General features: G+C 35.7%; 1 protein-coding gene across 2 annotated transcripts in view; it reads right to left on the reverse strand.

The window, feature by feature from the left end:
• CEP57 (centrosomal protein 57) overlaps positions 1-19,080 on the reverse strand; it is a 36,937-nt gene that overhangs the window by 8,432 nt on the left and 9,425 nt on the right. The window contains exons 2-8 of one of the 2 annotated variants that reach the window (XM_046014975.1): positions 17,975-18,131; positions 9,656-9,835; positions 9,150-9,271; positions 7,931-8,047; positions 7,036-7,113; positions 3,940-4,041; positions 3,334-3,411 (exon numbers count right to left, since the gene is read on the reverse strand). In XM_046014975.1, coding sequence (XP_045870931.1) covers positions 3,334-3,411; positions 3,940-4,041; positions 7,036-7,113; positions 7,931-8,047; positions 9,150-9,271; positions 9,656-9,835; positions 17,975-18,131 — 834 coding nt within the window. Of the gene's footprint in view, positions 1-3,333; positions 3,412-3,939; positions 4,048-7,035; positions 7,114-7,930; positions 8,048-9,149; positions 9,272-9,655; positions 9,836-17,974; positions 18,132-19,080 lie in introns of both variants that reach the window. The other variant, XM_046014974.1, reaches the window with a different exon arrangement.

The following is a 19,080-nucleotide window of genomic DNA, read 5'->3' on the forward strand; positions in this document are numbered from 1 at the left end:
CACACCATGGGATATGCAGCGAAGAGAAAGGAAGGAACTATGGATATACACAACAATTTGATGAATCTTAAGGGATTTATACTGAGTGAAAAGGTCAATATCAAAAAGGTCACATCCTGCAGGACTCCTGTTTTTGAAATGGCAAAACTGCAGGCATGGAATGCTCGTGGTGGTTGCATGAATATGTGATAAATTCGCACTGACCTAAATCCACACGTGCATGTGCACACATACACACACACAAGGACATGTGAAACTAGAGAGATCTGACTTAGGTCTATGGATTGTACCAATATTAATCTCCTGGTTGTGAAACTCTACTATGTTATGTAATGTACCACTGCTGTGGTACACCAGATAAGGGTACAGGGGCCCTTTATTATTTTTGCAATTTCCTATAAATCTAGAACCTTTTCAAAATTAAAAAGTTAGTCTATGTTTTTATCAAGATGATTTAAATTCACCTACAATTAAAATGGTTTAGATAGACATTCTCCCTTGCAATTCTGCGGTCATCAATACAAACCTGATTATCAAGAACCAAATTCATTTGTCTCGTTAACAATTCATTTTTATTCTTTTTTAAAGATTTTATTTACTTATTTATTTGACAGAGAGAGAGATCACAAGTAGGCAGAGGCAGACAGAAGGAGGGGGCAGGCTCCCTGCTGAGCAGAGAGCCCGATGCGGGGCTCGATCCCAAGACCCTGCGATCATGACCTGAGCCGAGGGCAAAGGCTTAACCTACTGAGCCACCCAGGCGCCCCTCTTGTTAACAATTTAAATGCTGATATACATAGTAATCATTTAGAGTGTGAAAATATGTGAGTATGTGAAATCATTATTCCGCTCGTAACTTGTGTTGGTGATACTGTCTATGTATACTTTCAATAAGCATTATGTAGTTTTTAAAACTCTTTTTCCTGTTATTTTGCTGACTGTATTTATTAATTTTTTGTTTGTTCAATCTATAATTTAAAACTTAGGACATGTACTTTATGTTTTTTTAATTTCATTTTTCTAGTAATTCATTTTTATTGCCTTTTAAATAAAAACAGAGGGGCACCTGGGTGGCTCAGTGGGTTGGGCCTCTGCCTTTGGCTCAGGTTGTGATCCCAGGGTCTTGGGATCGAGCCCTGTGTCAGGCTCTCTGCTCAGCGGGGAGCCTGCTTCCTCCTCTTTCTCTGCCTGCCTCTCTGCCTACTTGTGGTCTCTGTCTGTTAAATAAATAAATAAAATCTTAAAAAAAAAAAAAAACTGATCCTTCACAATAGACAGTTTGAGAACACTTGGCTAGGTGACAGCACATTCTTAGCTATTTGAATAATTTTCTTTAAAAGATTTTATTTATTTATTTGAGAGTGAGTGAGTAAGAGAGAAAGCATGCACAGGGGAGGAGCAGAGGGAGAAGAAGCCCTGATGAGGGACTCAATCCCAGGACTCCAGGATCATGAACTCAGCTGAAGGCAGATGCTTAACCAACTGAGCCACTCAGGCACCCCTATTTGAATAATATTTCACAAAGAGTACAAATAACTTCCGAAGGAGAGTTTAGGTTGAAAAGACTGGTCTCTGAACCTGCTTTGTTCAAACTTTGTATTAATGACTTCAATGAGAATTATCAATGATAGGCAATATTTGGAAATAATACAAATAATGAACTAGATTCTAATGTAACATGGGACAGGGTGAATCTATTCCTATAGAGTTTCATTTACTTACAAATTCTGTATAAAATAGTTAGATCTACAAGTTTAGGACCTACACTATAGAAGCTAATGCAAAGATCCAGGAAAACACCTGTTACTTCAGTTGACTCTAAAATTCATGAGAGGGATTGATCATGTGGCTTCTGCCAGAACATTAATACGATGCTAGGCTGAGCTTTGTCACCACGTGACAAAGTCTCTATTCTGTGCTAGTCATACCACATTTAGAAAGGAAGAGAGTGATAAGGAGATAAACTCATTAAAACACATCGTGAGGGGCGCCTGGGTGGCTCAGTGGGTTAAAGCCTCTGCCTTCGGCTCAGGTCATGATCTCGGGGTCCTGGGATCGAGCCCCGCATCGGGCTCTCTGCTCAGCGGAGAGCCTGTTTCCCCCTCTCTCTCTCTGCCTGCCTCTCTGCTCTGTCAAATAAACAAATAATATATTAAAAAAAAAAAAAAAACAAAACACATCGTGAATAGCTGAAGAAAACGTGTTTATAACCTAGAATAGAAGATGAGAATAAAGTTTTCAAAATTTTTATATTACTCTACAGTCAAGGGCTCATTTATTCTACGTGGATCCCTGAGAGCAGAAAAAGAACAACGATAATTTATAGTGAAAGATTTTAACTTACTTAGGAGCTTTCAAATAAAGTGGTCTAGAAATGTATCAATGAGGTCTCATTAGATGTATTTTTTAAAAAAAGATTATTTTCTAGAGTAGTGGGGAGAAAGGCAGGGGGAGAGAGAATCTCAAGTAGATTCCCTGCTGAGTGCAAAGAAGGACTTGGGGTTTGATCCCAGGACCCTGAGATCATGACCTGAGCTGAAATCAAGAGTCAGCTATTCAACCAACTGAGCCATCCAGGGGCCCCTAAACTAACAGAGTTAAGCACTTATTAGAAATGACCTAGTACTTGCTGATATTTGACAAAATTATCATCTCTACATTTAAACACTAAAGGAGGGGCACCTGGGTGGCTCAGTCGTTAAGTGTCTGTCTTCAGCTCAGGTTATGATCCCAGGGTCCTGGGACCTAGCTCTGCATCCGGGCTCCCTGCTCATTGGTGAGGACTGTTTCTCCGTCTCCCACTCCCCCTGCTTGTGTTTCTCTGTCAAATAAATAAAATCTCTCAAAAAAATAAAAAATAAAAAAAACACTGAAGGAAAAGAAAATTGAGGTCTATTTCTGACTGCCTCTTGGAGAATGCGTTCTTAATATGCGTGTGAGGACAAACGGTATATGATTTCTATTTATTAAAATATCTACCTATATTTAAATATAAATGAACAAGGTTGATACTAAAAATCCAACGCTACAAATATACTATTTCCTATTTCATTTACTACTGTCTGCAACCATTCCTTCTCCAAACCAGGGTGTCGGATTTTGTTCGTAACTTTCCTTGCACATATGTTTTACCTGCTTTAAAGTCCCCTAGTCTCAGTCCTGCTTTCCCAATCCCATAATACCTTCTTCTATCTCGTTCTCACATCACTATGATCCATGCTGGTAAAGGGGCAGAAAAATGTTTTCAGCATTTCTAGGCATACAGGTGTATGAGCTGATTTAATTCAAAGAGCTAAGTTGTAAAGAAAAAAATCCAGACTTTGACCAACTCACCTTTCCAGCTACAAAAGGCATATCCCCCAAGCATAATCTATAATGTGGTTGTGCAGCAAAATAGTTCCTAGAACCTTTCTGAATGGAAAGGAAAGAAAAACAAGTTTACTTACATGATAAAAGTTGACCATATACCACTAACCTGAAACTTCAGCTTACTGCTGGGCTACTACTTGCTTTATCTATACTGGAATGTTCTCGAGCCCCTAATAATACTTGACGATATGCATCCTAGCCTAAGAAATGCTAGGAAGGAAAAAACAGTATGTGCCAAAACAGTAATTACAGTCTCAGTAAAGAAACTGTGTGTCTAAGTATGTGATGCACGTACAGTCAGATACACCTAAAAACATTTAAGAGTAAAAGGTCATTAATGAAATACTGAATAATAATTAAGATTTGCATAGCGTTTTGCAGTTCTAAAATGCTTTCATGTATGTTATCTACTAACATAAAAATTTATATGTAATTATTACCCCCATTTTCCCAATGAAGAAACTGAATGAAAGAGATCAAAGGTTGATGTACCACACTGTTTTGAGTATTTTCACATAAATTACGCTAAGTGATAATCAGCACTTTGACTTACTGGTCCCATTTTTGTACCTTTTCTGGTGGTTTTGACTTCTTTTTTTTAACTCTTCTTGCAGTGGGAACACATGGAGTTGCCTTATCTTCAAAGACAATTCTATTTGTTTCTAGACCAGTCTGCAACTAAAAAAAAAAAAAACAGGACAGCATAAATTTAATGCTATAAGAATAAAAGCTATTATTTAAATCTGAGAATTGCCTTGTAAAGACCTGTAAAAACCTATAGTAGTATCTGACTGGAAAACACATCACAGCTGTATAACCCGTCTTGAATCAATCTTTCAACATTTACTAAATATTTTAAATCAATTACAAGTCCGTCATTTTATCTTGAAGTGCTGTGTTATCATTTTTTTTAAAGCTTGGAACACTTTAGCTCCATTATTTGTAGTTGTTCCATAAATTACACCTAATGAGTTAAATGCAATATATCTAATTCGAAACCATTGTTTCAATATTTTCTTTTTTACACATGGCAACCACATCAGTGCCAGGCAGAAAGCAGTTGGAGAGCAAAATACATTTCTTCCTCTTTAGAAAATTCATACTCTTATAATTTGAAGAAAAAGAAACTGGAAATTTATGTCCAAAAGAACTGAAAGGTATGGTAAAGAACAGCAGATGCTGTTATGCCCTTTTCTCTAGTAGCTTACTGACTACATTAATTTAAAAATAATTTCCTTTGCATATGGTAGGAATTCCATAACCAATTTCTAGGGATATCAAATAAAGACTGGTACCATCCCTAAACCAACTTTCAGATTTCCTAAAACAACAACAACAAAAACATAAATATACACACACACGTATGTGTATTTGTCTACAACAGTGATTTTTCAAACCAGCCTGTTTTAATACAGCCTGTGCATCAAACTCACTTGGAGTTTATGAGAAACATTCAGATTGTAATGATTTTCTCTGGACCTCATTGTTTAAAAAGTACTTTAAAGTTCCCCGGGAAATTATGATGGAGCTGGAACAAACACTCAGAACCAATGGATTAAAGAAATAAAATACTAATAATTCCTACAATGACTGCATTCATTAGGCAGAGAATCTGCTCAGAGACAAAGCAAGAGAGGGATGCTTACCCTCAGGAGCATCTACATTAAGCATCTAACAATGCTTTATATATAGTAAACTGAATAGATAGAATTCACTGAACATAAAATTACTTTCTGGAATACCTATGAAGCCAAGAGCTTGAACAGCATAAAAAGAACAATTTTTTTCTGAATGTTTTAACTTCCAGTTTATTTATTTCTTCTTGGTAGTGGTTATCTATTTGTGTGGCAGAATTTTACCATTTGAATACTTTAATACTTTGTCTTTTTTCTTGTTTGATCTCTCCAATACTTGGAAGATATAATATGAAGACCACTTCATCATGTTAAAACCCAAGCTCTGAATGGTTAAATACCTTGCCCAAGTCTAGGAAAGTTAAGGTTAACTTGACTTGGGGGTGCTTGGGTGGCTCAGTTGGTTAAGTGTCTGCCTTTGGCTCAGGGTCATGATTCCTGGGGTTCTAAGATTGAGCCTGGCACCTGGCTCCCTGCTCACTGGGGAGTCTGCTTCTCCCTATCTCTCTCCTCTACAACCCTCCTCAACCATGTGCTCATATGCTCTCAAATAAATAAAATCTCTTAAAAAAAAACAAAAACAAAAAAAGGTTAGCTTGACTTGGAACCATGTACAGTCCCTGGTCATTGTTATTCCACTGTAATAGAGTTCACTATCAGAACTCAAAACTTTTTCAGGGAGCCAGAGTGGCTCAGTGGGTTAAGCCTCTGCCTTCAGCTCAGGTCATGATCTCAGAGTCGTGGCATCAAGCCTCCTATCGGGCTCTCTGCTCAGCAGGGAGCCTGCCTCCCCCTGCCTCTCTGCCTACTTGTGATCTCTCTCTGTCAAATAAATAAATAAAATCTTTAAAAAAAATTTACTATATTACCAGTAATAAGTATTTGGCCCCTTCTTTATGCCTGAGAAATGAAAAAAGAAAGCAAAAATACTGTAAATTAAAATTTAAATAATGAACCTGCTTAATTTTTACTTCAGGTATAATAGAACTCACCACCACAATGCCACAATATATATAAAGCACAATCCATGAGTTTGCACGTTATAAGTAAGGAAATGGAGAAAGAAAATACATCAGGTTTAATAGAAATTATGTTAATTCAATGAATTCTGGGAAATAACGAAGAAGTAGACAAGATGACATAGAGAACAGAATGTTTACAGTCTTGCAAGCCCACATATGAACTGAGCTCAGGACACCACTGGCATCTGACCACAGCCTGAACTGCAGAGCCTCTATTACTAACTGTTTTTGGAATCAAGACCTGCTTCTTGTGTTAATATGATGGAAAGAGATACATACAAATTTATAAAACTTAAAGACTTTGGAAGTGGGAGGGCAATATATGGGAGGTATTTAAACAAATAAGCTCGTAAAAGAGTCTTCAGTTACAAACAAGGTGTTTTCTAAGACTTACAGTGTACAAAAGTATTACTGTATCTTTAAGAAATGGAAGTTTTGGTTGGTTTACACAAACTCAGTGTTTCTGTGAATTCACACTGCCCCACCTATTCTATTTGGTAGCCAATGCACAGGATAAAATCAAAGACTAGGAGCAAACAGAGCTAACTTTCCCTTTATGGAAGGTCACTGTGGTGAATTAGTATGGGTCACTAGCTAGTGGGGCAGCCTATTACCTCAATTTCTGTCCCGGTGTTTTGAAGCCACTAAAGAAAAGGAAAATGAGTAAGATGGAAATTACATGATGGCTTTCAAACATTTCCAGTAGTGTCCCGTGTGAGAAATTTTACATAATTACGTATTACATTATATATATTATCTTTGATGTTTTTGTCTACTGATTTTTTTAAAATGCTGATTGGAACACCACAATTTAAACAACTCTAAAAAACTGCTCAACTTTTACTCTCTCCTTGTAAAAATACAGGTTTATTTTCCCTATCAAGCTATGTCTAACAATTAATACATTGGGTTATTCCAAAATATAAATAATTTAAGAAGTCCACATTTAATCTTTTGTATTAAAAAAAGTATGAAATATGAGGAGCCTACCTGCTAACACTGCAACTTACCTGGGCTGCCTTAGTTTGCATACGTTTCCTTTCCTGTTCTTCTTCACGGAGCTTTGCTTCTAACTCTTGCATTTTTTTCTAATGATAAAAATATTAAAAGTGGTTAGTGAAAGATTTAGTGTCTTTATGTAAAATTTAAAACAGCAACATAGTAATCTGTTATAAAATTTTAGCACAGTAAATATATGCTTGTTAGTTCACTCTAGTAATGGGACTGTGGTTGCCAGTAACCATGACACTCTTTGTGATTCATTATTAGTCATTTGTGAAGTAGCTGTGAGGCAGTTGAACAGAATTATGGGTAAAATCTATGGCCAAAGCACAGAGCTCTGAACGAAGGCATATAGGGTACATGGAAGCTAAACTGGGACTTAATCTCAGAGGTAAAAATATTTCCCAAGTGAACCAATTAAAACTAAAGAGAACAGCTTAACCCAAGTAATACTAGCCTTAAGGATGATCAAAAACATTTACACTTCCAACATTTTCAAAAAGAACTATTTCCTTATCTACATCAAGATTGTAAAATGTGGGGCGCCTGGGTGGCTCAGTGGATTAAGCTGCTGCCTTCGGCTCAGGTCATGATCTCAGGGTCCTGGGATCGAGTCCCGCATCAGGCTCTCTGCTCCGCAGGGAGCCTGCCTCCTCCTCTCTCTCTGCCTGCCCCTCTCTGCCTACTTGTGATCTCTCTGTCAAATAAATAAATAAAATCTTTAAAAAAAAAGATTGTAAAATGTGAACACTTTCTCCAAATTTACATTTTTGCCCTCTAAAAATTCCTGTTTCTTTGCTACAAGGTCATTTTTCTTCCTATGAATATCCAGTATTATAAAATGATCAGTTTTACAAAAGAACCAGTATTATGCACTGATGAGTGAAAGAAACATTCACTGACTTCTGCCAGGGCCTGCATTGTGGTAAGTTTGTTATACTCCTGCTCCAGAAGATCCAACTTTTCAAGCTGGCTCTGCACATGTGTTTGATCATGTTGTCGTTCTCTTTCGAGGGAAACCTAGGGAACAGTAATAAACAGCATGAAATTTGACAAAACAAAAAGCAACTGACACAGGGCATATACTATATACTATATTTGTCTGGCCTTTCATAGAACCACTTAGATACTAGAGAAATTCTAGGAGAACATATTAAAATGAAACCACAGAGGGAAAACAAGTGGAATTGTTCTCACCATATACTATTACAACATTTGGTTCCATATACTGAGACTTTCATTATACTCTGGGGTAGCAGGGATTTATTAGATACACATAGACTAATACTTTCAATGAGTCTGGTTCACTTACACAGTTAATCTCGTAATTAAGGCAATAATTATGTTTTCTGTATCTATCATTTATACTGTCTCTGATTTCTATGCAAAATATCTAGTATTATATTTTTAGGTTTAGTGTCAAGGTGTTGAAAAGAATACCATCTGACAGTCACAGAGTAAACCATTAAACTAGGCTAGGTTAGTGGACAGTTAATGCCCTTAAAAAAATAGTTAAAAATTGGCATAAATCATACTTTATTTCCAGTACCAATCTTAAGAAATGGGCTATTTTTGAAATTTACTAATGAAACAAGGTTATTAATTCAAAGACATTTATTATATATGCCTAACAGATATACTAATCAAAACATTTTACTCTTCTCTTATAGTTTCTTTCTAACCTAAGAACTTGGAATACCCCAAATGAAAGAATTGGTGTATTACTGTATATAATGTTTTCCAATTCCAATCATGTGACAGATTGAACCGACTACCCCTTTCCCAATATATAAATGATTCAAGTAATTTCAGTCTTGGGCTGTTATACTGTTCAAAAGCCAGAAGCTATCCAAGCTGTAAGCAGAGGATATGGCAGGGTTTGTGAGGGTCATGGAAAAAGGAAACCTCTTTATAGCTATGCTGAAGAAACAAATCACATTTTCCCCCAAAGCCTACCTGAGCTGTTTCTCAAGATGAACTACTTGTACTACTATCAGGATTAGGATAAAAGGAGAAATGATTATCATAACAGAACTGTTAAGTCTTTACTGAGAAAAAGATCTTCAGGTCTAATTTTCCCCATAACTAACATTCTTGAAGACGAATCTGTGATACACCATACCTGTTTCTCTAAGACAGATGTCCTTTCCATTTCTGCATGCTTTATCATATTGCGCATGTATTCCAACTGTTTTTCTAAAAGATTACACTTATTTTCTGCAGCTAACAACTGAGATGTCAGTTCTAAAAAGAATACGTAACAAAAGGAGAAATTAGCTCACTCATGGGAAGTTTTAACAAGCTATTTAATGGGAATTAATTCTACTATGTATACAACAAACACTTTCCAATAGCTCTAGAAGCCTATTCAGATGACTTCTGTCATTCTCTTTCTATGTGCTAGTCCAATCTGTCTTGAATTCAATCAGTAAATATAATGCAGGACCATCAGCATGTGCTCTTCGAAACGCACCTGAGTATAATGCAATTCTGGAGTGCCCAAAGACACTGACTAATAGAAAATACTAATGTGAAATTGCTTTTAGAATAATTTTACAAGACATTTTGTGTATTTCATTTTGTATTTTGTGTATTTGTAGGTTTCATTTCCTTCCTAATTAAACAAACCTTGATTGTGTTTTGACTCCTCATTCTTTGAATTCTCTCTTTCTTGTATCTGTTCGTCCAATACTTTCTTATACTCAATTGTTTCTCTAGACAAGGTTTTCACACTTTCTTCTGCCTGAATTCTTTCAAGTTCTAAGCGTCGAATCTTATCTTGAAGATTCTTCAGAGCAGAAAATATAGCTGCCAAATCCAAACATGCATAATATAAATATATGGAGTTTAATGAAAAACAACCTCATCTAAATAAAAAGTAAAACATGGGTGGGCCCAGGGGAGAAACACTCTTTGGGAAAAATGAAATGCTTATTACTGCCACATAATTGTTTTTTAAAAAATCCATTTAAAAAAAATCCATTTAAAGATATACTCTGAGTCTCTGAAATACACTAGATGCTCAAAAACCAAATTATGGTAAAACATTTTGAAGATTTTATAAAATGGTAAAAATATTTAGCTAATCATATAAAATTCATTAACTGTCCAAAAGTACATTAACAACCAATCTGCTTTCTGTTTTATTAATAGGATCACATGCAGACTCCAACTGTAGAGTTACAGAACTCAAGCACAAAAGGACTATTTTTTAAAATCTCAATTTTTCATTTTATGGGAAAAATTCTATTCATTCTTTAAACTGTCCCCCCACCAAAAGTTTCTGATTATAAAAGTAATACATGGTCTCTATAGAAGGCACAGGAAAATACAACAAAAGAACAATTTATATTCTTACTACGAAGAGGTAATGACTATCACTTTTGGTTATTGCTTTCAATCTTTTTTGATATGAATAAAATAAATTTAAATCAAAATTTATCTAAGTTTTCTTTTTGACATTAGCACTATGAAACTCATATAACCAGATAATCTTAAAAGATTACTTCCTCATAGTCAATAACTAAAAATTGAAAAATTAAGTTGCTGGGTCAAAAAAATCCATATTTGAAAGGTTTTTGAAACAAAGTACCTTCATAAATGGCTGTATCAATTTATACTTTCATCAAATGTATGTGTCTTTGGCAACACATACCACTATTAATTACAATATTTCTGTTATTTTGGTTAAGAAACAAAAGCTCCTTCCAGTTATTTCACTTTGGATTTCTATTAAAAATTTATATATATATATATATATATATATATATATATATATATATAAAAACCACAGTTTCAGGACTTTTATTCTGATTCTATTATTATTATTCCAGCATTTTAACTATTAAAACCTTATAAACATTGATACTGCCAGTCTCCCACATTACAGAAATCCTTAAAACACTTCAAATTTATTCTTAAAATTAACATATTCAGAAACATTTCGCCTAAACAATGACTTACATGAAACGTTATGTAAACCATATAATACATAGGAAGAACTGTCATCTTGTAAAAATCGAGGCTTCTTACTCAAAACAAGGCACACTTTTCTGTTTCTTAATGTAATTCATTCATTCGCTAAATTTTTAGAGCCTAGAATGTTATAGGCTCCAAAGAGGAGACTGATACATTTTATAATATAACCATCTTATTCTATTATGCAATGAGACTACAGTGGAATTAGAAAGAACACAGACATGAAACACATACAACGTAGAAACCTAAAAAAATCAACGGAAAAGACTGAGGAGAGGAAAAGATTCCAGATTTAGGATTATTTAAAGGAACAATTCTCTAAAAAACCTAGAGTAATTAGATAACAAATGTAATAGGAAAGGAGAAAATCAATATATACCTTTAATATCAATTCAGTTTTTTCAAGAATCATTTATTTATTTCACAGAAAGAGAACACGGTGGGGAGGGACAGAGGGAGAAGGAGAAAGAACTCAAGCCGACTCTGCTCTGAGCCCAGAGCCTGATGTAGAGCTTGATCCCACCATGAGATCGCGACCCAAGCTGAAACCAAGAGTCGGACACCCAACTGACTATGCCACCCAGGCAACCCATCAATTCAGGCTTTTTATTTTTAATTTTCTTAAAGATTTTTATTTATTTATTTGACAGAGAGAGATACACAGAGAGAAGGAACACAAGCAGGGGGAAGCAGGAGAGGGAGAAACAGGCTTCCCACTGAGCCCGGGACTTGGGATCATGACCTCAGCTGAAGGCAGCTGCTTAACAACTGAGCCACCCAGGTGCCTAATTCAGGCTTTTTAAAACCTCTTCTAAACGACTCAGACTTTGTAATACCAAACATTTCTTGCATTCCTTCATTAGATTACACCTAATAGAGTATGACTTTGCCAGTATTTTATTTCTGCATTTACAGTTATTAGAGCAATTGGCTGGAACGCATCAGTTTTGTTCTGCATGTCAGCAACTACAGTATCACAAATGTGCTAGATTAACAAAAAGACCCAGTATGAGTTATATGCTCTCTTTTTCTAGCCATTTGGAATGGCTTATTTGTCACCAAAATTATTTCAATGTTTCTCAACAACATAAAAAAATGGGAAGATAAACCATGCTCATAGACTGAAAAGAATTGTTAAAATGTCCCTATTACCAAAAGCAATCTACAGATTCAATGTAATCCTTATCAAAATAGCAATCGGTTTTACTCACAGAATGAGAACAAATGATCCTAAAATTCATATGGAACCATAAAAGACCCTAAATAGCCAAAGCCACCTTAAGAAGCATAAACAAAGCTGGAGGTATCACAATCCCAGATTCCAAGACTGCAGCAAAGCTACCATAATCAAAACAGTATGGTACTGGCACATAAACACAAAGATCAATGGAACAGGATGGAAAGCCCAGAAATAAACTTATATGATCAGTTAATCTGTGACAAAGAAGGTGAGTACATACACTGGGGAAAAGACAGACTCTTTAATAAGTGGTAGTGGGAAAACTGGACAGCTATATGCAAAAGAATGAAATCGGACCACTTTCTTACACCATACACAAAAATAAATTCTAAACGGATTAAAGACCTAAATGTGAGACATGAACCCATAAAATTCCTGAAAGAAAATATAAGCAGTAATCTCTTGGACGTTGGCCTTAGAAACACTTTAATAGATATGTCTCCTTATGCCAGGGAAAGAAAAGCAGAAATAAATTACTGGGACTGTATCAAACAAAAAGCTTTTACACAGCAAATGAAGACATCAACAAAACAAAAAGGCAAGCTATTGAATGGCAGAATATTTACAAATCATGTATGCTGATAAGGAGTATTAACTCCAAAACAGACAAAGAACTCCTAAAACACAACACCAAAAAAATCCACAAATAATCCAATCAAAAGGAGAAGACATGAATAGACATTTTTCCAAAGAAGATATATCTAGATGGCCAAAAGACACATGAACAGATGTTCAACACGCTCATCACCAGGATATGCAAGTCAAAACCACTATGAGTTATCACTTCACACTAGTAAGAACAGTTAGTATCAAAAAGACAAAAAATGACAAGTGTTGACAAGAATGTGAAAAGGGATTGCTTATGCACTGTTGGTAAAAGTATAAATTGTGGAAGTCACTGTGGAAACATTAAGGAGGTTCCTTAAAAAAAAAAAAAAAGGAAATACTATATGATCCAGTAATAGTAATTCCACTACTGATTACCCAAACACACTAATTTGAAAAAACACACGCACTACTATGTTTACTGCAGCATTATTTATAATAACCAATCTAAGCACACATCCACAGATAAAGAGGATGTGACATATATAACGGAGTATTAGAAATGCCACACATATATACATAATGGAATATTACTCGGCCATAAAAAAGAACAAATCTTGCCATACATGACAAGATGGATCAACTTAGAGGGTTTTATGCTAAATACATAAGCCAGAGAAAGACAAATACCACATGAGTTCACTTGTATATGGAGTCAAAACAGAAACAAAAACAAACCCTAATAAACAAACAAAACAGAAACAGACTCATAAACACTGAGAACTGGTGGTTCAAGAAGGGAGGAGAGTGGGAGATAGGCAGAATATGTGAAGGGGATTAAGAGGTACAAAGTCCAGTTATAATAAGTCACAGGGATAAAAAGTACAACACCAGCAACACAGCCAATAATACCACAATAACATTGAATGGTGACAGTAAACTACATTTATTGTGGTGAGAATGAGAAGAGTATAATATATGGGATTGTTACATCACTATGCTGTATACCTGAAACTAATGTAACAGTGTATGTCAATTATCCTTCAAAAAAAAAAAAAAAAAAAAAGTCCTTGGGGCACCTGGGTGGCTTAGTTGGTTAAGTGGCTGCCTCCGGCTCAGGTCATGATCCCAGGGTCCTGGGATGGAGCCCCTCATTGGGCTCCCTGCTCATCAGGAAGCCTGCTTCTCTTGCTCCCACTCTCCCTGCTTGTGTTCCCTTTCTCACTGTGTCTCTCTCAGATGAATAAATAAAAGTATAAATAAATAAACAAACTGATTAATTCTTACCAAAAAAGTTTATACAGCAGGCCTGAACCTTGGCTACCCTCTGAAAACTAGGCTCTTGAAATGTTCCCTAAGTTACTAATCAATAAGGTTTTGTATGCCTAAGGCACTAAATCCTGCTGCACAAGTCTCTGCAATTGCGTAAACAAAAGTGTTTTATGGTGAATATCATGACTGTGCAGGCACAAAGTGTTTTATGTGACCAGCCCAATTAAAGGCCATAGTGTCTGACACTTAAGTGGGCTTTCCTGAGCAGAAACACTACATATGTCATGCAGTTTATTGCTGGAGGAAGAAGTGTTTTTCTGTGTGACCTTCACGAGGGAGAAATTTGGAAGCCTGCATCTTGGTTTCTCTAGATTCTACTGTATTCAGCCTCAGCCATAATTACAACCACTTCTGAAACTTGTGAATGATCTAAGTTAATATTCCACCATGTAGATGGTCCTGAGATCCCAGAATATGAAATATTCAATAATGCTTTCAGATTCCACAACACAACTGGATTTTAAGAAACCACTTGCTAAGTTTTGGTGTAGTATCAAAAACAGCCACAAATTGCTGGAAAGGCTATTAAAGTATTACTTCTTATCCATCTACATATCCATGTAAGGCCACGTTTTTTTCACACACTTCAATCAAAACAATTAACACAAATGGAATGCAAAAATAGATGAGAATCAAGAAGTTTTCTATTAAACTAGAAATAAGGGATTTACAAAGTATAAAATAAAACAATGTCACTGTTTGCAGTACATTTTTTAAATCTGGAAAACAGTTATTCTTCATTAACATATTATATAAATATGCAGTAGGTTAATTAGGGTTCCCTGAATTAAAAAAATTGGAGAAGCAGTGCTTTAGAAGAACAGGTGAGCAGTAAACTTATCAATACCTACCTAGCACACTAGCTATAACTTGACTTCTCTTACTGGTCACAATAATGCTGAGCTTTTTCCAACAGGTGTGATAGAAATTTGTAATAGATCTATCTCTCTTAGCTTTTATAGGGGCCACGAGTGGCCTGGCACAGTGGAAACACCCAGACTGTTCCCAGAAGCCCCATCAGTTTATCTCCATGAGCTGTACATGTGTTACCATTTCATTTTCCACACAGACTAGGCTAAGTGAAAGGTTTAGAAAGCACTGGCCTAATAGAATTGCCTCATAGTTACCTTCTTCAAATGTACAAGCCACTGTGCACACTACTCTGTCATTTGAAATGTATTAAATAACATGAATAATGGGTTAAACTTCTTTGTATTGGCATTAGTTACCAATTTTTTTTTTTAAGGGCTCTAAGGGGCAGGGAAAAAAAGTGGTTCCAAGGACAATACATTTTTTTGAAGGCAGTAATAACTTCCAATTTCTTGCTCATCTCTTTTCTAAAACTCAAAATGAATATGAAAATGAGAATTACAAAAAACAATTAAATTATCTTTCAATGGCATTAATTAAGCTATATTTTCAACGTGATTATTAGACAGCCAAGTGAAACGGTAATTTATCAAATGAAAGTATATTAAACGAGAACTGAAGAAGAATGTCTTCTTTAATGTAATGTATTAGTACAAAAAAAGCATTTATTACATGTAAAGTAAAGAAGAAAAGTTTATCATATAGAGTATCTATTCAAATTAAGACTTCAGTCATTCAAACTGGTGTTTTGCACCAATATCTTTACTTAATGCTCAACTTACTAACCAAAAACCTCTTACAGGATATAGTGTCTCAAAGATGAAGATAATAAAGAAAATGCTAATTAATTCAATGCTTAATAAAACAAGTGATAAAATGCTACTCATCTGAACATAGCAGCTAAACATTTCGGCGATTTAGAAAAATAAAAGCTGTATAACATACAAACAACATATGGTAAAAAAGCAAAGAATAAATAACTGAAGCCCACAGTGGATAAAAATCTGTTAAGATTTAGTAATTATTATTTAAAAAATAAGCACACACAAAAATAATCATGCACAAAGTTCTAGCAGGAATACAAGGTCTAGGAATCAGATATCAATCTTTCCACTGCAATATTATATCTAGTTCTGATCTTCACCTCTATCGAAAGAAACTTAAAAAAAAAGTTCAGAGAAAAGTAATTACTAAAGAATGAAAAGAATAAGAAAAGTGAAATGGGGCAGATTTATTCAAAGAGGAGAAGGTCAGCAAATGTTTAGCCCAGTGTGTGAGTGATAATGCTACATTCTGCTTGTGTGTCACTAATGGTTTTAAAGAACATGTGAGAGAAGAGGGAAAAAGGAGATGAAGAGGAAAGTAAGCAAAAGAAAAAATGTGTAAACAGTAAATCAGATCTCTTATCTCTTCAGAGCATGGTGTTGTGAACTGTTAAGCAATGCCTCAAGATATTCACTGTGATCCATTATGCTTTCATAGTATTTTTTTTGTATCAATCCAATGATATTGACTTTAAGTATGGGATGCCCAGATAAGGAAACCACTACCTGCTTTCCCATGACAAAAAAATGAAGGTTCTGGATGGTGGGTAAAGGACTAACAGAATTTAGAAGAGTTATCTGAGAAGAGCAGGAAGAGGTATGTGTTGGGGAAGCTGGTAGAGAAGAAGACTTCTCAAAATGAATAAGATTTCAAAGAGGGCACAGCAAGGCTTACAAGCCTGACATGGCTGGTGTGACAGCCAGAATGGACACCTAAGAATACCTATGTCCTAATCCTTTAAACTCTGAATAACTGTTACATGGCAAAAAGGACTTTGGGAAAGGACCTTAAACAGAGATATGAAGCATGAAAGACCCGTGACCCACGACTCCTGAAGGGAGCCATACCGAAAGGAAAGGAAGGAATGCAGACAACCTCTAGGAATAAAGACTGGCCCTGATTAAAAGTTAGCAAGACAATGGAACCTCAGCTCTATCACCACAGGTGACTGAATGCCTCCAAAAATCTGAATGAGCTGAGAACAGATTATTCCCCAGACTCTCTAGTAAGGAACAGAGCCCAGTCAACACCTTGATTTCAGCCTCACAGAATGCTAAACAGAAGACCTGGCTAAGCCCATCTAGATTTCTGCCCTATAGAAACTGTGTGATGGCAATTTAAAGTTGTGAAAAGTTGCTGAGCTATGGCAATTTGTTAAAGCAGCAAGAAAGCTAATACATACAGATGGCAAGTTCTGGGAACAGATATATTTCTAAGTAGCCAGAGCAAAGGATGTGTGGGTAAGGAAGAACAGAAGAGAAGATAGGGATGATATTGGTAAGGTAGGTAGAGTCCAGATTAAACAAACAAACAAACAAAAAAACACCTAGGACTTTGTTTGTAAGCCATGGAGAGGTGCTAAAATTTGTTTAAAGTAGGAGAGATGATGGCAGAATGTTGTTTAAATAGGGATGAGAGGGAAACCACAGGTTAAGCAATTATTTAGGAGTATATCACAATTATCTATGTAATAGATGATGAAAGTCTGAGCCAAAGCAATAAGAATGAAGACATATAACAATACATCTCTGGGATATTTCAGAGGCATAAATACTGATTTTTGGTTCGTGACTCATATTGCATATGACAGAACAGTCCTAGATTTCTCAAAGTATTTAGCCTTGATGATTTAGTGGAAAATACTGTTTAACAATCAGGAACAAAAGAAAAGCACTGTATTTTGATGAGATTAAAAATAGGGAAAGGGAAAATAGATACTCCTCTTTTTTTTTTTTTTGAGAGAAAGTGAGCACGTGTGGGGGGAGGGGGAAGGTTTGGGAGATCATGACCTGAGCCGAAATCAGGATTTGGATGCTTAACTGACTGAGCCACCCATGTGCCACTCTTCTAATTTTAAAATACCTAGAAGACACAAGAGTTTTAAAGCAGCGGGTGAACAAACAATAAAAAACATCTATTTTATCAGGCTCTATTACCTCTGCTGTTACTTTCCGGATAGGCAAATGTAGGCTTATTTGGGGAGCGTCGTAGATCACTATTAAGGAAAGGCTTATCAGGTGGATATACTACATACGGAGATGAGGAATGGCGAACCATATTTCCATCAGACCTTGAGGGTTCGACTACGATGTTCTGAAAAATAAAAATATAGAAATTACCTTTCAAAATTTTACACTGCAAATAGGATGTAAATACACACATACACACACACAGAGGTGTGCACGCATGCGTGCGCGCGCACACACACACACACAATTTGTTCCTGAGAACTGTACAGCTCATGTTCCACTGATGGAGACAACAGAAAAAAGAGAGCCCACTGACCATACACAACAGAATTCAATCATTATTTTAAAATAATAAAACTTTTCAGTGTTTCTTATGTGCCTGAATACAGCCATATGACAGACACTGTAAAAAGGAAATAATGTTCAAACAACCTGAATAGAAATGCTGCACAGAAACACTTGAATATGATACTCATAATAAACGTAATATGTTTTACTTAAAAATATTTAGTGTAAAATATACATTCAGAAAGTAAATACTGTCTTTTTACAGTATCTGAAACTGCTGCAAAATGACTGAATTAATCTCTCTCCAATCAAGTAAGTAATTCTTGAATATTTATCGAATGTCCAAGACTCTGTGGTATACAGAAAGAAAGAAATAGTTCTTGCTCCAAAAAATTTATATTTAGGAAAAAGAGGTGGGGGGGAGCAATTAGAAATATCAAATACCCAAGTATAATTTTTTCTTTTTAAAGATTTGCTTTATTTATTTGAGAGAGAGCATGAGGGGGGAAAAGGTCAGAGGGAAAAGTAGACTCCCCATGGAGCTGGGAGCCTGATGTGGAACTTGATCACGGAAATCCAGGATCATGACCCAAGCCGAAGGCAGTCACCCAACCAAATGAGCCACCCAGGCGCCCTCCAAATATAAATTTTATTTCCAAACAAACACTATTATGAATGAGATTCTGTTCAATTAGGGATTATGTTCCACATGATTTCAGTTTCAGGGGATGCTAACTGTGGTATATTGTTAGTTGTAGATGATTTCCTATTGGTAGAGAGACCTA

The sequence above is a fragment of the Meles meles genome, chromosome 8 (genome assembly GCF_922984935.1).
Source record: "Meles meles chromosome 8, mMelMel3.1 paternal haplotype, whole genome shotgun sequence".
Lineage (NCBI taxonomy): Eukaryota > Metazoa > Chordata > Mammalia > Carnivora > Mustelidae > Meles > Meles meles.